The sequence below is a fragment of the Podarcis tiliguerta genome, assembly GCF_965153285.1.
Source record: "Podarcis tiliguerta genome assembly, chromosome: 12".
In the NCBI taxonomy this organism is placed as follows: Eukaryota; Metazoa; Chordata; class Lepidosauria; order Squamata; family Lacertidae; genus Podarcis; species Podarcis tiliguerta.
In genome coordinates this window covers 38735684-38753945 of record NC_139545.1, presented here as the reverse complement: position 1 = coordinate 38753945, position 18262 = coordinate 38735684, and the positions used below count along the sequence as shown (strand labels likewise).

The 18262-nt window shown below is 43.4% G+C and overlaps 1 protein-coding gene across 2 annotated transcripts in view; it reads left to right on the top strand.

The window, feature by feature from the left end:
* PRTFDC1 (phosphoribosyl transferase domain containing 1) overlaps window positions 1-18262 on the top strand; it is a 54052-nt gene that overhangs the window by 1545 nt on the left and 34245 nt on the right. For both annotated transcript variants that reach the window (XM_083406761.1, XM_083406760.1), the window contains exons 2-3: window positions 3055-3161; window positions 7174-7357. In XM_083406761.1, coding sequence (XP_083262887.1) covers window positions 3055-3161; window positions 7174-7357 — 291 coding nt within the window. The remainder of the gene's footprint in view (window positions 1-3054; window positions 3162-7173; window positions 7358-18262) is intronic.

The following is an 18262-nucleotide window of genomic DNA, read 5'->3' as shown; positions in this document are numbered from 1 at the left end:
TTATAGGAAAACAAAAATAGGCCTTTGTTCTGATCCAGCAAGCCTGCTCTTACGTGCTTTCTCTGCCTGTCTCTGAAGGGCTTCCCTTGAACCCCTGTCCTAGATTGACAGAAGTGTTTGGGTCACGGAAGGAGGAAGCAAACCTCTGCTTTGGCAGTATTATATACATGCCCACAGCGTTTTATGACACTTCTGTTCATTTCCTTAAACCAGGGCTAGCCACTGTTATTCCTTCCAGATGTTGTTAGACTGCAGCTTCCACCAGACCTACAGTAATCACAGGCTGTGGTGGCTGGAGCTGACATGATTTGGGAAGCCTGACAACATCTGGAGGGCGCCATGTTGGCTACCCTTGCTTTAAACTGTCCGAGAGTCCTGGGGTTTGGGCACATATAGCAAAGTTCTTACGGTACTTGATACAGAATGGAAGATTTGTGTTAGGGGAATGAGATTTATTTCCCCACAAGAGCTGCCTAGAGTGCAAGGATATGTTGCTCCTTTCCACATGTCTTGGCACATTGTAGAAAACTCTGTTATGGCGAATATGTTACCATTCCAAAAAAAGAATACAGTGGTACCTCGAGTTACAGACGCTTCAGGTTACATATGCTACAGGTTACAGACTCTGCTAACCCAGAAATAATACCTCAGGTTAAGAACTTTGCTTCAGGATGAGAACAGAAATCGTGCTCCGGCGGCACGGCAGCAGGAGGAGGCCCCATTAGCTAAAGTGGTGCTTCAGGTTAAGAACAGTTTCAGGTTAAGAATGGACCTCCGGAACGAATTAAGTACTTAACCCGAGGTACCACTGTAATGTTGTTTTTTTACTGCATTTGATTTACCAGACAAATGTCAATCTTTTATTTATGCATTGCCTTCCATGCTCATCTCAAGGCATGAAAATAGCTGCAAAGTAAAACACACACACACACACACACACACACACACACAAAGACCAAATAGACACCTGTGGCAAAGATCCTTTCATCCTGCTGGGAAGGCTTGTCAGAACAAAAATGTAATCACTTGTTTCCGGAAAGGGCAGAATTTGGGACGCCTGTCACATTTTGGCAAGAATGCTGCTTGCACAGAACATGGGCAGCCACACTAAAAGCTCTCCTGTGAGTAGGGCTTCTGACATCTTTGGAACATGTGGAAAGGAGAAGCTTTCCTATAAGGAAAGAGTCTTAATGAAGTCGCAGCATTTCCTACTAAGTTCTTGTTCTATGGGTGTAGCCTCAAGTACTTTTGATGCAGAACTGCACTTTCTTCGGCAGCACATATATTCTAAAATTGGAACAATACAGAGAAGAGGAATGCAGAACTCCCATGCAAATTTCTACATGAATTGAGTTTGTTGCTGTGTCGCTTGTATGCTAATAATCCCTTGCAAAAGGTTACTAGCCTAGATTTTTTACTTGCTCACTCTAAAATGAGGATGAGCAATAAGGGACTAACCCATAGACTTTTGCAGGGTTGTTTTCCACAGTCATGCAGTTACGGACAAAATGACATTTTAACTTTGAACTTTTGCCCAGATGAACCGTGAAATGATCCTTTCCAGTATCCTCTTGTGAAAGCTGTCCAAGGGAAACTCAGCCAAGGCTGGATGTTCCAGCACTAGTTCAGAATGCGTTCAGAACAGAGCACATACTGATGCTTGGAGGCCAGAAGTAGTCTTCCCTGTTCTTGCTAGAATACTAAAAAGGCCCAAGAAGCACCATGTGATCCCCATGTGATCTTCTGCTTCACTCGCTACCTTCTGTCTGAGGTGAAGAAGAATGTTTGAACGAGCCAAAGGCCCTCTTCCAAGCACAACCCAAGTAGATTCCTGCAGAGAGATAGATTGTCGCTGCATGCCCAAAGACTAATTTGCTAGGACTTGAAGCCAGAGAGAACTTTTCACTCTTGGGTTGTTGTTTTTTAGAAGAGGGGTAGCAGAAACAACAAAGAGTTTTACGGCTCCGTCAAGACCAAACACGTTTGCTATGGCATAATTTTTTGTGGGCTACAGCCCACTTCAAGAGGTGAATCAGGTTGTATCTGATGGGAAAGGACTGCCGTCCACAAAAGCTTAAGCCGTAAGAAATGTGTTTAGCCCTGAGAATGCCACAAAACGCCACTATTTATTGTTGTCTCTTTTGTTCTAGGTTAACCCACTTAGATCATTTCTTAGAAACAAGGCTTCCTATTAAAACAAGGCTGAGGAACCTCCCCCCCCCCTCCCCAAACCCAGCAATATGCTAGCAGTGGGTTGGAGGAGGGACAGGGATGGGCAAGGCCATCCCTTTCTCCTCTTTCGCTCCCTGCCCACCCCCCACTTCAAATCTTCTTTGTTCTCTTTGCCCAGCAAACCAACAGGAGAGCAGCAAATCAGTCTTGCCAGAAATGTGAATCAATTGCTTGCATAAAAAAAGGTAAATGGACCCCTGACAGTTAAGTCCAGTCACAGACGACTCTGGGGTTGTGGCGCTCATCTCGCTTTACAGGCTGAGGGAGCCGGCGTTTGTCTGCAGACAGTTTTTCCAGATCATATGGCCAGCATGACTCAGCCGCTTCTGGCACAACAGAACACCAAAACCAGAGCAGAGCACGGAAATGCCGTTTACCTTCCCGCCAGAGCAGTACCTATTTATCTACTTGCACTTTTTGGGATGCTTTTGAACTGCTAGGTTGGCAGGAGCAGGGACCGAGAAATGGGAGCCCACCCCATTGTGGGGATTCGAACCGCCGACTTTCTGATCGGCAAGCCCAAGAGGCTCAGTGGTTTAGACCACAGTGCCACCAGCGTCCCTAATCACTTGCAAAGGGGTTCCATTAGTTTCAGTGTTTTTTGTCTCCCCCCCCCCTTTCTGGGCTCCCCCCCCCAACATGAAATTAGGGTGATGGTTGCAAGTTCCCCACCTCTGTGCTGAAGGATCAAGCCATGCTCAGGTTTCCATGACTCTGCTTCTGTTAAACCGATTGCCAAATGGTGTTTAAACACAGATGATGCTATCAATTTGTAGTGCAGACAAAATTAAGTTTCTAATGAACATTTTATCTCTTTTACAGATTTCAGATGATTGGCCTGGGTATAGTTTGGAACTGTTTACATATCCACAACACTACTATGGAGATCTTGACTATGTGCTCATACCACATGGGATCATTGTGGACAGGTGAGGGTCTGAGAGTATGACGTTTATGAAAGCTACATGTTCAGTTCCTCTCAAGGTAGGAACAGCCCATTTAATGTCTTGCTCACTAAAATATTGACACCCCAATTTAAGCTGTAATGCTTATTGTAACAGGAAGCCTAAAAGCTCGCTCTCTTCCTAGCCTGGGACCAGGAATAAGTTCCCATCTCTCTCTCAGCTGGACTATGCTGTTATCAGCTTTGCTTTCCCCTCTGACCTTGAGGCAAGGTCTGCAAGATTAAGGACAAACAAACAGAAATACCTTTTCACACAGGATGTAGTTAAATTGTGGAATTCTCTCCCACAAGAGGTAGTGGTGGCCAGCACCTTGGGTGGCTTTAAAAGAGGATTGGACAAATTCACAGAGGGTGGGGCCATTCATGGCCTCTAGCCACAACGGCTGTGTTCCACAGTCAAGGAATTGTTGTTGTTTAGTCGTGTCCGACTCTTCGTGACCCCATGGACCAGAGCATGCCAGGCACTTCTGTCTTCCACTGCCTCCCGCAGTTTGGTCAGACTCATGTTTGTAGCTTCGAGAACACTGTCCAACCATCTCGTCCTCTGTTGTCCCCTTCTCCTTGTGCCCTCTATCTTTCCCAACATCAGGGTCTTTTCCAGGGAGTCTTCTCTTCTCATGAGGTGGCCAAAGTATTGAAGCCTCAGCTTCATGATCTTTCCTTCTAGTGAGCACTCAGGGCTGATTTCCTTAAGAATGGAGAGGTTTGATCTTCTTGCAGTCCATGGGACTCTCAAGAGTCTCCTCCAGCACCATAATTCAAAAGCATCAATTCTTCGGCAATCAGCCTTCTTTATGGTCCAGCTTTCACTTCCATACTTCACTACTGGGAAAACCATGGCTTTAACTATACAGACCTTTGTTGGCAAGGTGATGTCTCTGCTTTTTTAGGGTGCTGTCTAGACAGTCAAGGAAGCACATTCCTAAATACCAGTTGCTGGAAGTTGTAGGTGGAGAGAGGACATCTGATTGGCCACTGTGAGAACAGAGTGCTAGACTAGATGGGCCTTGGGCCTGATCCAGCAGGCTCTTCTTTATGTTGTTACGAGTATGAAGATGAGGGAGCATCCAGCCCCACACCTGCCCCTAAGGGAGCAGGGCCTTCTTGCTTTCCTCCAATTCCCCCTCAGCATGAATGAGCAGCGTGGAATGAAAGACATCTAGGCATGATGTAGTTGCAAATGCACATTGCCCCCGGCAGCTAATTTTAAGAGGATTTATTAAAAACCAGGCTTAAGGGAGCCAAAAGGAGAAAGCAGGAGGGCATATGGAATACGCTGAAAAAACATTCCATGTTTGTGTAACCCAATGCAACTATTTACAAACAAGCTTCTGGTCTCCTCATGAGTAGCATCATGGCTGGTCAGGAGGACAGTGAGAGACAACGGACTAAAGCCAACATTCAAAGGAATAATTATTGCCAAATTTTGCCTGCAAGATGACAGGCTTCCTTCAGCTTGTGTATCGTGGGCTTGGCCAGAGTTACCTGGTCTGCCAACTGCTAGGAAATGGAAGCTGAGCGACCTGGAAGTGTTTAAACAGACAGGCTGGGAGTAGGCCACAACTGCACCTGCAGTTACTGGTATGTACGGTAAACTCAGTTGAAATTGGGGAGATGTGTTTCCACAGAACTATTTAGGGTGGAGATGCTGAATACCCATTCAAGAAGGTGGACTCAGTGACACATTATGCAGCTCTGGTAAAGACAGGGTACTTTCCTGATAATGCATGGATGGGTACAGATTTTTAAGTCTTGGTTCTTTGATTATTTCATCTATTCATGTACATCTCGTTTTATTTATATACTACTTAATGCCAAAAGTAGGCTCCCAAGCTTTTCTCATTTCCTGTGCTCAATAAGTACAAGTTGTGACTTGTTTAAACTAGATACCTGTAACCAGTGTTTTTTTTATAGAAAAATAGGTGCTGGTACTCACCATGACGTTGTTACAGTAAGTGTCACATTTTTTAACCAAAAGGGATAAAGGTGCTGGTACTATGTACCCTTGAGTACCCCTTGGGGGGAAATGTAACCCTTCTTCTTAATGAGATGGTTACTATTCTGCATCAAGCTAACATTCAGATGTTATGGCTATTATGTGGCCTGTGCTAACCATGGTTGGAGCTTCCAGATGTACATCAGGCAAACCATGGTTTAGAGTGACTTGCCCACTTTCATTTTTCACCCTTTCAGCACTCAGCTTGATAAGTTCTTAAGTTCTTAATTGAGACTTCTTCAAAGATGGTTTAGGGGACAGAATGTAGGACTAGGGACAGGAAGACATTCAGCCATTCAGTACACTGAATGGCACATCACCAGTCACTGTCTCTAAGCTGGATTGTTGTGAGGATAAAATGTTGGGGTGCAGTGGGGGCATATATGCTGCCTAGAGCTCCTTGGAGGAAATGTGGAATAGAAAATAAATAAATAAATTTATGTAATTTAATCTGTATTTTCTTCTTCGTCCAAGGAAGAACAGCAACTATACCCATGCAACAGCCCTGTGAAGTAGGCTGTTCAGAGAAACTATTATATTCCAAAGTCATATAGCTGAGTTTTATAGCTGAATATGGATTTGTACCTGCATTTTCCACATCCATACCCAACACTCTAGCCAGCTACCTTTAAATATAAATACGGGCTTTAATGAGAACTTGTCTAGTATATATGTTTTAGAGAATCATTAATTTTAGAATGCTCTGGCAAATTACATCTTTGTTATTCGTAGCTGGGGATTGTTAACTGCTAAGCTGTCATCTAGAATAAAGTTTAAATACTTAATTTCCGAGATGTTTTGAATGCTAAAGCTGAAATAGCTTCAGGGCTAGAGTGTCACTGGAAATCATTCAAGGTGCACATTGTAGTCCTCAGAATAGCAAAAGGGTTAGGAAAATGAGGAGATCTTAGAAGACAATTCAGCACCTCCTCCTGCATAAAAATAACAGCAACCAGAGGTCACTAATCCCATTACTGGGTAATCAACATATTTTAAATGCCTGAATTAGCAGGTGTGGAAAAAGAACTTCAACTGTGAGTGAGCAATTGTAATTTCCGCAGCAAAAAAAAAATTAACAAGCTGCCAAGAAATCGCCACACACCCTCCATGAAATGATTGCCTATGTGTGAGCATTCTACTGAGTTCTAGATCTTTTGGATCAGGACACTGGAAAGATAGCCTTCATCTGGGTTATGTCTACCTGGACCTTCAGATCCTCTGTAGAGACCCTCCTCTATGTGCTGAGTGGGGTTTGCAACTAGAGAGAAGGACGTATTTGTGGTGCCACCCCTATCGTGAAATAGTTACCCCAGAGTGGCTCACCTGATGCCATCCCTATGGTCTCCTGTGTGCAGACCTCTTCATTCACCCAGGTCTTATTGAAGCAACTTGCGTTTAAAGAGAGAGTGTTGTAAACCTGGTCTTCCAGTGGTTGGGTTGAGTTGTGTTTTATTTTCTACTCCGAACTGGTTGGTTTGGAAGGGAAGTGTTGTGCTACATTCTATGGTTTCAAGTATATTTTAATTAATGTTGTGTGTGTTTTGTGTGTGTGTGTGTGTTTACACCGAAGGGAAGTCATATAAATTCAGCAATAAATAAAATAAGTACAGAAGATCCCAGGAACTTTGTGGCTAGGCTTTCTGGCTATTTTGCTTGTCCTGCACACATGGAACTTGGTTTTTTTCCCTTACACGTGCCTTGATATGCTGCTAATATTTGTGCATTTAAAAAATCCAGTTCCACCAGAATTTGGGTGGCGATGCTCATTTGAATACAAATGTAGTCTATCTGCACCAAATTACTTTAAATGGGATGCACATTCGGACGCCCATCTCCACACACATTCTGGTGTAACTGATCCTGAAGTTGAATCCTGAAATGAGACCTTGAACTTTACTATTTTTGAATTGCACCATAGAATATACTTGCATTGAAAAATCCCAAGTCTTACCATATATTTATCCTTAATTTTTTGCTTTAGGACAGAATGTTTGGCCAAAGATATCATGCAAGACATTGGATACAATGACATTGTAGTTCTCTGTGTACTTAAAGGTGGCTACAAATTCTGTGCTGACCTTGTGGAGCATATTAAGAACCTCAGTAGAAATTCAGAAAGGTTCATCTCCATGAAAGTTGACTTTGTCAGACTGAAAAGTTACCTGGTAAGTAATGATTTTGCTTACTTAAAGAAAAGAAAAAACCCTTGTGAGCTGAATGTGGTCTGATTACAGTTTGTATACATGGATTTTTATTTTTTTTAAAGGCAGGCATCAAAGTCCAACCTTCCCAGTTTTTGCTGTAGCAGGCTTCAATGAATAAACTGATGTAATGTAATGAATTAACTTTTCTCCTTTCGTGAACAGAACAGGAATTTGGGAGATGACACACTCAACTTAAGATCTGGGTGATTTTTTAAGGATCCTAAATGATTTACTCCACTACAGCTTTATTGCATCCATTATTCCTTCTCTCTCAGTGAAACTGAACCAGCCAACACAAAGTTCCATTTTTAATAATAATAATAATTATTATTTATAGAAAGAGGAAAAAACTATCCCCAGAGTCCCTTGGGTCGACTAGTTCTGTTTAAGCCTATATAAGATCACAGCATAGATGTGGCTTAGGTTTGAAGCAAGACTCAAGCCAAAAAGCGTGGAACTGGGTCCATGAGCCCAGGTGGTGGAGGTGGGATTGAGATCGGACACTTGTTTCTCTTACACATCACCATCCACACACCCAGTAGCAAACGGCTAAGGAACAGGGAGGAGTTTCTAAAGCAGTTTGTGATATGACATGTGGTTCCACAGATGTTTGGAGAAACAATGCGAGCAATTCTACCGTGCTAGCACAAGCCCCTTGGGCAAACCAGAGCAGCACTTTTGGATCTTTGCCATTTTTTACAGCGAACTATTTGTTTTTGTCGTGAATCCTTATAATAGAAGGAACAGGAAGGTAGAAGCATCCCACCCACAGGGCTGGCCCCAGACCAAATGCAGGGAACATCCCCACCTCTTTGTTCAGGTTTTTGGATGTCTTGTTTTTTATTGGATTCATAGTCCATTTCATGACTCGGCACAATTTGCAATCATGCAATTTGCATCCACAGTCCTTGTGGATCAGGAACTAGTTAAGTTAGCAGGGAGCAAAGAGTAGGATGGAGCTTAGAAAATGAAGTGTTTCCTCCCCTCCTCCCAAGGATCTGTATTCATCATCATCATCATCATCATCATCATCATCAAATCTTTATTGGCATCACATACAAACATTCAGAATAAATAGGCCAGGCCATTTCAACAGTACAGTCATACCTCTTGTTACGTTTGCTTCAGGTTAAATCTTTTCAGGTTGCATCCCGCGGTGGCCCGGAAGTACTGGAAAGGGTTACTTTCGGGTTTCGCCGCTCGCGCATGCGCAGACACTCAAAATGACGTCATGCGCAGAAGCGGCAAATTGCAACCCGCGCACACGCAGATGCAAGTTGTGTTCTGCTCATGTTGCGAACGGAACAGATCTCGTTTGCAACCAGAGGTACCACTGTACAGTCATTTGCCAAAGGGAAGAAGAGGTGAGCAAGATCTGTATTCGGACCTGCGCTTTTTAATCAGTGATGTGAACAAGTTTGCTGATGATACTAAGTTGTTCAGGGTTGTTAAAAGAAAAGGAAAAGGGGGGCCACTAGGGGGCGCTCCGGAAGATGACTGACAATAACATCTCTCCGACCCACACGAGGTAATTTGGAGGGTATGATGGGAGTAATTAGCCTCCCTACCCCCCCGGATGGTGTGGGGGACTGCCTTGCCTGCTGTGCCCTATACCACCCCTGAATTTGTGGGGATGGGGGCACTAGGCACAAAGCCCTCCTGTGGGATTCTGGTGCTCCTGGACGCCGTCCCTGATCCGCGCCACTAGCTGCAAGAACTTCAAAAGAAACAATTTGGATGAAGGAACGCACATATTTCAAGGAAGGAGGGGGAGTAAAGACTGCTAACAGAAGAGATATCTGATAAAACAAGACAAGAATAAATCATGAGAAGATATGCCAAGACTCGGTATGGCAAATGACTGATGGGGGAGGGGGAAAAAACTTTCCTTTCTTTCCTTATGTGATTAAACAAGAATCCCCTCGCCTCACGAGTCAGAAATGTCGTTTTAAGGACTTAAGCTGTGGATTTAAGGCTGTGTGGAGATAAACTTTCGAACCAAAGCATGTTTTAAGAAGAGCGTGGAATGTATAAGAGCTTTGGAATGACGCAGTTAAAAATGCCGTCGCCATATTGGGAAGTTCTGTCGGAGGTCTTGAGTCTGGGAGGAGAAAGAGAGAAATAGAGCTGTTTTTATATTGTGGGTGAAACTCCTCAGAGGGACTTAAGAGTGACAGTTTTGCGAGATTAATGATGGAAAGAGCGATGTTATCTATGAAGGCGATGATATATGGAAACCATCTCGATTTGAGGATTGGAAGAACGGAAAAATTCATACAGGCATATTATTGGTGTTTATCGGCTTAAGGAGACTATCAGAAGAGATCATAAAGAAAAAAGAGAAAATATATGAACAAGATGTGATGTGGAAACAGCAAGATAAGACTGGATAGAATTATGAACTCTGTTTTTGGACTGATTTGGACATTAACGCAGTAGCAAGAAGATGATCAGAATCCCCCTTCGGATCTTGAAATATGGGTCCCCCCAACAAAATTTAAAATTCGGCTTTGTAATTCAGAATTTATGTGATGTGATTTAATTTGATTTGATTGGCCGGTTAATAAAAATTATTTTAAAAAAGAAAAGAAAAGGAAAGGAAAAGGATTCTGAAGAGCTCTGAAAGGACCTCTCCAAATGGTGAATGGGCTTTAAAATAGCAAACACAATTCATTGTAAACAAGTGTAAAGTGATGCATGTCAAAAAATATTAAATTCACATATACGGTACATTCATGAGGTGTTAACTGGCAGTGATTGACTAGGAGCAAGACTTTGGAGCTGTAGCAAATGGGTCAGTGGAGATGTCAATGCACCATGCAGTAGCTGTGAAAAAAAGGGCAGATTCTATGCTGAGGGATCATATTGAAAGGAACTGAGAATAAAATTCCTGACATCATTAATGCTGTTATGGGGTGCAGTCACATTTGGAATGCTGTGTACCATTCTGGCTCCCTCAGCTCATAAAAAGAGAAATGGTAAAGTTGGGAAAGGTTCAGAAGAGGGTAACCCAAGTGATCAAGAGGATGGAGCAAGTCCTGAAAGGTTGCGGCATTTGGGCCTTTTTCAGTTTAGGGGAAAGGCAAGTAAGGGGTGACATGATAAAAGAGCATAAGATTATGCACGATGGAGAGAAAGGGGCTGGAGAAATTTTTTTCTCTCATAACACTGGAATGCATGGACACCCAATGGAAGCTGAATGTCGAGAGATGAACAGGCCAAAAAAAGAGTACATTTACTCACCCAGTGCATAGTTAAACTACGGGATTCGCTCCCACAGGAGACAGTGATGGCTACCAACGTGCATGGCTTTAAAAGAGGATTAGACAAATTTGTGGTGGTAAAGACTATCAGTGGCATAGCTGTCAACTTTCCCCCCTTTTTAAGGAAATTCCCTTATTCCGAATAGGATTCCTCGCAAGAAAAGGGAAAAGTTGACAGCTATGATCAGTGGCTTCTAGCCAGGATGCTCCTAAATGCCAGTTTCAGGAAACTGCAGTCGGGGAGAATGCTCTTGTGCTCAGGTCTTGGTTTCAGGCTTCCCGCAAGCATCTGGTTGGGCACTGTGAGAACAGCCTTCTGGACTAGATGGGGTATTGACCTCTTCCAGTAGCCTCTTCTTATGTTTATCTCTGTCATAATAGGGTTAGAAAGTTGCACATATGAATCTGATTCCAGTTGTTTACACACACACACACATTCACTGTCCCAGTAAAAATATTAATATTAATAATAATATTAATATTATTACCCTGCCCATGGCTCGGTTTCCCCTGCCACTCTGGGCAGCTCCCAACAGAATAATAAAAACACGATAAAACATCTAATATTAAAAGCTTTCCTAAACAGGGCTGCCTTCAGGTGTCTTCTAAAAGTCAGGTAGTTGTTTATTTCCTTGACATCTGATGGGAGGGCGTTCCACAGGGCAGACGCCACCACCGAGAAGGCCCTCTGCCTGGTTCGCTGTAACCTCACTTCTCGCAGTGAGGTAACTGCCAGAAGGCCCTCGGAGCTGGACCTAAGGCTGAACGATGTGGGTGAAGACACTCCTTCAGGTATACTGGGCCGAGGCCGTTTAGGGCTTTAAAGGTCAGGACCAACACTTTGAATTGTGCTCGGAAACGTACTGGGAGCCAATGTAGATCTTTCAGTTCACATCTAACTCCAAGTCAAACCATGGCTAAGTGTGAAGGAGGAACTTGCTGTCAAAATAATGGCCGTTCCTTCCCTGGTGCTGCTGCACTGCAGAGTGCTATATCACAGTTTGGCTTAGTGTTTCATTCAAAATCCAGGCTCATGGTTTGTATGGTTAATGAAACAACTGGCTAACTAGATAGCTGGAGACAGATTCTTCCTCTTGTCTCCTCAGGAGTCAGCTGGTCACCTCATAAATCCAGCCCTTCACCCCAAGACTGGGCAGGAGATAGCAATCTTGCACGCCCCAAGAATACATCCCATTCCACTGCCAACCCCAGGGTGGTGGAGGGCTGCGTTTAGTTTCTGCACCAATATTCGTACAGACACATTTATATCAACCAGAACCAATGCTGGTATCAGCCTGGTTATGAATACAGTGGTACCTCGGGTTAAGTACTTAATTCGTTCTGGAGGTCCATTCTTAACCTGGAACTGTTCTTAACCTGACACACCACTTTAGCTAATGGGGCCTCCCACTGCTGCCACACCACTGGAACACAATTTCTGTTCTCATCCTGAAGCAAAGTTCTTAATCTGAGGTAATATTTCTGGGTTAGCGGAGTATGTAACTTGAAGCGTATGTAACCTGAAGCGTATGTAACCTGAGGTACCACTGTATCCCTTTCAGTTGCTTTTCATTATTTTTCTGTGTGGGATCAAACCTCCTTGCTTTCCTTGCTCTGTTTTTCCATTGCATTTTAACATCTCAGTTTTATTTTTATCTAATTCACTTTCTGTGGCCAGATAGTGGTTTTCCTTGAACGCGTTTACTCCCCAACCCCGCCATTCTCTTCCAGCTTCCCCCTTACTAACCATTTCCTCTTTCTCTCTCTTTCTCTCTCTCTTTTCCTTAAGGGAGTCCTGCTGCTTTCTGTTCCCTTTCCATGCAGCTGTGCTCTCTTCTGTCTCCAACTGTTTGTCTCGGAGAGCCATGTCCAAGTCTTGTAAACACTGGTGGGATTCTGATGTCTTTTCTTGCTCCACGTTCAGCATTCATGGCTAACAGGTTAGTTCATCGTAGACAATGGTAAATGGAAGCGGGGTGGGGGAGATAATCTGGATTTAACCACTTAGGAAATACGCTACAAAGTTTTAGTGCAGCCCCCCCCCCGCCTTCTTTTTTCTTCCTGTGTGCAAGGATAGGTTTTTTGGCAACTGCCAGCGCTTGCTACCTTACCAACACAGCCTGACAGAAAGCCTTGGCTGCAACCCACAGCAAGCAAACACATCAGAACAACGCAACTCGGGCCAGGCTTTCTCCTGCTTTCTCAATACCGGACACAAAGGCAAGCGCTGGACAGTTTCAAAAGCCGTGCAGGGGGGCAGGCAGTTTGAATATAATTTCTTTGTGCGCATGCAAATGGAGTCTTTTTGGATGGCAGGCACCACCTGAGCCAATGGAGGTTCCATCTGCCTTCACAAGTATATAAAAATTCCAGCTAGAGCCAAGACTGCTCATGGATGGTGGGGTTTTTGCAAAGAATTTCAGTTGAAAAACACCCCTCAAAAGCCCATAACCCTTGAAAAGATTTTCAGCACTCCTTTTTTTTAGGTTCATTTGTGAAACCCTCCACTTTCTCCGCCTATTTTTTTTAATTGATTTTTGAAAATATGATCAGACGAACCTTTCTTCACCCCCACCTTTCAGTGTGGCTCACAGTGAGAAGACGAGGGAAGGGTCGATCATTATGTGTATCTATTTGACCTAGCTCTGTATTGTGATGCTATGGCTCCGGCGCCAGGCTTGTATTGTTTTTAATCTCAAGTGCCTTCACTTGCCCTCAGTGACATCTTTATATAGCTCAATCTGATTGGTTACGTAGATTGTGACATTTTCCTCATTCACTGTGTGATCCCTGGTGGGCTAGAATCGCCCGGGAAGGAGGAAGAACCGCAGAATATACAATATAAAAGTTTTGAGAGAAAATGTCTACACAGCTAGTACTGCAAGGTGAAAACTCGAAATCAAAACTGGGAAATACTCGTTGCAGTTCCATCCTCAAGCATCATCGTTTATACTCAGGGACTCGGCCTGGAACTTGGTGAAACCAGGGCTTTCTTTGCAGCTTCCAGTCAGCTGCAACTTCCTCGCAAGCTCCATTGAATTGAATGGGAGTTTGCACAAGAACTCACTACAGCTCTTTTGCAGCTCCTGTTTGGCTGCTAACCCCAATGGCTATGTTCTGCCTCCACTGTAATAATAATAATAATAATAATAATAATAATAATAATAATATTTATACATACCCTGCCCATCTGGCTGGGTTTCCCCAGCCACTCTGGGCGGCTTCCAACAAAAGATTAAAATTACATTAAAACTGTAAGGGGCACTATGGTTCTGATAGTAGTTGCTGGAAACCACAACAGGGGAAGAGTGCTGTTGCACTCAGGTCTTGTTTGCAGGCTTCTCATAGCCATCTGACTGACCACCGTAAGAACAGGCTACTGGGCTTGATCCAGAAGACACTTGCATTCTTACTTCTTTCAGTGGGGCTTGGGAATAATTTGCTTAATAAGCCCAATATACACGAGCCTTTTCCTGATCATGCAGCCCTCCCCATCCCACCCCTTCTTCTCAGCAGCCCTGAACAAATTGCCAGAGTTTTCAGTTAACCATAGTTTTCCTGTTTGGACCAAACAGGCCACTGTGGTTTAGGCTTCAGAATGAGTCAGGATTTTAAACCATGGTTTGAAGTTAGGTGACGATCTGGGCTTGTTTCCAAAACCTGGTAACCTCTATGGTTTATTGAAGACTTCTGCATTTCATTCTGGCACACATGACTGAATGCAGCCAGTCTCTCACCAACTAAGGCAGAGATGAAGAACCTGTAGCTGCCCAAATGTTGTTGGACGACAACTTCTATCATCCCTGACCATTTGCTATCCTGGCTGGGGCTGATGGGAGTTGGAGTTTAAGAAGACCTGGAGGGCTCCAGGTCCCTCATTGTTACATATGTAAAAAAATATTAGAGAGAAGCCCTCGTCTAAAAGTTGCTAAATGTGATTGGTATTTTAAATAAATTTTCACTGTATTTCTACAGAAGGGATGCAGGCAATTTGAAAAAAAAAATGTTATATGGTCTCCTAGAAGAATTTTTTTAGAAGTGACTGTCGAATATGTGTTTCAGCTTTGAAAATGGCATTTTAAACTTCTGTTATCAATAAAGTAACTCTTTGTTCATTCCTGTGTTTATAGGAAATCTTCAAAAGAAAGTTGTTTTGCTGATGTCTAAATCATGTGGTAGAAAGTGTAGGAGATATGTGGTTTGAGCTAGCTTGCTTAATCCTTTGAAACTCATCACAATTATTTATGGTATCCAGAACATAACTAATTTTAAAAATGTGACCTCCCTGCTGAATAACAACCAAGATACATAATGGGTGCATTGATACATGCACACAACCAAATACATTGATATTATATGTTTGGGTTTTTTCCCCTACATTCCATTATTTGCAATTTATTTTACAGTTTTTCATTCTCGGCGGTATGTTGTCTCAGACAGAAGGATCCATGCCTGAAAACACTTGAGAAAAACATACAACAATATGGGCTTTGTGCTTGAACCTTTTAGGGAGTCTGATTACACTCATCTAATAGTTCAGGTTTTGGTAAACTGAGATCGGGGTAGCCAAGGTTGTGGGTTCCAGATGTGGCTGGACTGCAGCACCCTTCATCCATGACCATTGGCTGATGGGAGTTGCAGTTTGACAACATCTGGAGGGCACCATGTTGGCTTTCCATGGTGTAGACTGATAAGACACTCGGCCATTTTTAAAGTTCTAATAAATGTGTGGGCTACACTAGAACTCTGCAGATCAAGTTTTCTTTTTCAAAAGTGATGAGCTCAAGTCAATATATGTAATCCTGCCCTTCCTCTGAGCTCCCTCTCTGGCTCTCTGTCACCAAACCTACAAAGGTCCTTTGTCTCCACACTTCTTGCCAATGGTACACAGTCCTCCTGTCCCTTGGTCTTGCCTGTGTTGTGTCTACCCTCCCCCACCGCCAGTCCCCGTGCTCCACTTCCCCCATTTCCAACTCTTTAATACGCTTCTCTGTTCTGTTTGGAATTCCCTTTTTGTTATTCACTTCTCACCCTGCTTCCTCCCCTTTGGCCCTTATTTTGGCCGCTCTGGCTCTAGGGTCCTTGTCCACCCAGCATCCCCACCTACTTTGGAATAAATATTTATAGGCTCAGGCTGCTGGGGTTTGTTGCTGTGCTTGGTTTTGGTTGTTGGTTATTGTTGTTTTTGTACTTTTGGCATTATGAGGAATCAGATGCTGCAGCTATGAATGAAGTAATGACTTCCTACCGGGAGACCATCCATTGTGGTTTCCTGGCACGGAAGCACAATCCAAAGGGACACTTGATTACTGCTAGATGTTCCACTGCTAATTTAGACGAGTTTCAGTGTTTCATTTATAATGGGAGTAAGTGTGTGCTCTTTTCAGGCTGAAGGACGTTTCCCAAGCGAAATAACCGCACTAAATGCAGATCGGCAGCAAATTTTCTAAAATGCAGCCTGTGGAAACTTCACTTAATTCGTGGCCAGTAGGAAAAAGAAAAACTTAAAAGGCTTGCTAACCTTTAGTGGCATTCAGTCAGTATGCTCAGTGCATTTTGCCAGTTATCTATACCTAATTGGCATGGAAAATTGAACTCATGACTCCTTGTAGGAAAACGCACACATGGGTGTGTGTTTTTCACCCTTCTCTGTGGGTTACAGGAGAATCTCCACTATTTCAGTTGGTTAAAGGCTTTTCCTTGGAAGAAGCCGAGGTCAAGCATTCTGTTCCCTGTGCTTTCATATCTGCGGTCAAAGTGGTGATTTGTATTGTCTTCATTCACAGTATGCGGTCGTGGATTAATTACATATTGGCGCCTGCCTGGTGGAGTGAATTCCCATCACCCCTGAAGCCAATGTTTGCACTAATTTAAGATGAGTTTTTTTAAATGGGTGGGAGGGCCAAGTATAAGAAGCCAGTTAGCACAGAATTTGGCCCTGCAGTACAAGCCTTGGCAAGGGGTTCTTGGCAAGGAATCCTTCCTTTTCTCAGTTTTGGTAGGAGCTGCTTCAGCATTAGTAAGAAGAGCCAAACAAGACTATTATTATAACATATTGGGAATTTTTGCATTGGGCAAGGTTACTGTTAGTGATGGGGAAGAACTGAGGGGTGCCCTGCGGTTTGAGGGAAAGGCATGGATTTGATTTTTTTTTTAATGGAGGGGAGGATGGGGACCAAACTGCACTTGTTATTCATGTGTGTGTTTTTTTCCCCTTTTCTTTTTAACCACTGCTTGCAACCCTGGATTGTTGGGTGTGCTTAAACCACAGTTTCCTAGTTTGGGTGCTATGGCAAACTGTGGTTTAACAAATCAGGAAGTATTCAGCAAAGTCAGATCCTTGGGATAAACACAAGCACTTGTTCATTCCTGGTCATGGCTTGTTGGGCTGGGAATGTGATGTTTAAACCAAACCAAGCTTTTGGAGGCAATCTCCCTTGGGAGGAAGAGCTCACTTAGGTCTTCAGCCAGTGAATCTACATCCACATGTGGATCAGGAAGATACGCCAAGTGATTCTTGACCAAGTTGTTACTGCCATGTTGGATTTCAGCTACAGCTGGCTAGACCAAAATACGCAATGGGCATGCTTTTCTAATTAGACTCTCAGCTTATCAATTTACACAAGTGCTGCAATATGGCAGGAGAAAAGCATGAGCCATTCTAAGCCCATGATTCTGTATTTCGGGCTGTGTGTATTACGTATTAGGCAAAGAGCATTCAGCATCCTGAGATTCTTAGTTTTCCATTTAAAAACATGAAGCTGCTAAGCCTGGGGTAACCCAACTTGATGCTCTTCTGAAATTGTTGGAATACAAGTCACATCATCCCTGACCATTGCCCGTGTTGGCTAGGGCTGATGGAAGTTGGGAGTCCCAACAACATCTGGTGTGAACTAATGTTTGCATAACCCCACACTAAGCTGTATTACTGCAAAAGTGTGCTTGAATGTTTGTGGGAGTGTTCATGCATTTCAATGTATATGTAGACCAGGCCTTCATTCTAGTACCCTTTCAAATGGGGTGGTTGACTCACAGGCCATAGGATCCCGTTTTTCTTTATAGTTGGTTCCCATAGTATAAGTTCCTTTTGCCACCCTGTGGGAGGATGAGCAGGATATACATTCCAACAATAAGAATAAAGTCCCCTTGGTGTAGATGCTCTAATTTTAACACACGTAACCCTGTCTATAGCCTATAGCTATCTCACTGAAGGAATAGCAGCTATCCCTTTGGGAACGCAAGACCCAGAGGACGTTTCAGAGGATCCCAATATGTTCATGCAGCCGTAAATATTAACTAGTGAAAGTGTTGCTTGGGAATTCTAAGAAGGAGGAGGAAAAAATCAAGGTAGTTCTGAAACCAGTGGTCAAAATCACTGCAGTTTTAGAAGGTTCAGCCTGCTGTCTTGATTCAAAATGGCATCCAGTTGTATCCAAATATAGTCAGATACCTGCTTCTTGCTCTCAGCATCCATCATGCAAATGAATCAGGACAATGGGACAATCTAGTCCAGCATTCTGCTCTCGGAGTGGCCAACCAGAGGCCTTTGGGAAACCTGCAAGCAGGACCTGAAAACAAGGGTATTCTCCCCTCCTGTCATTTC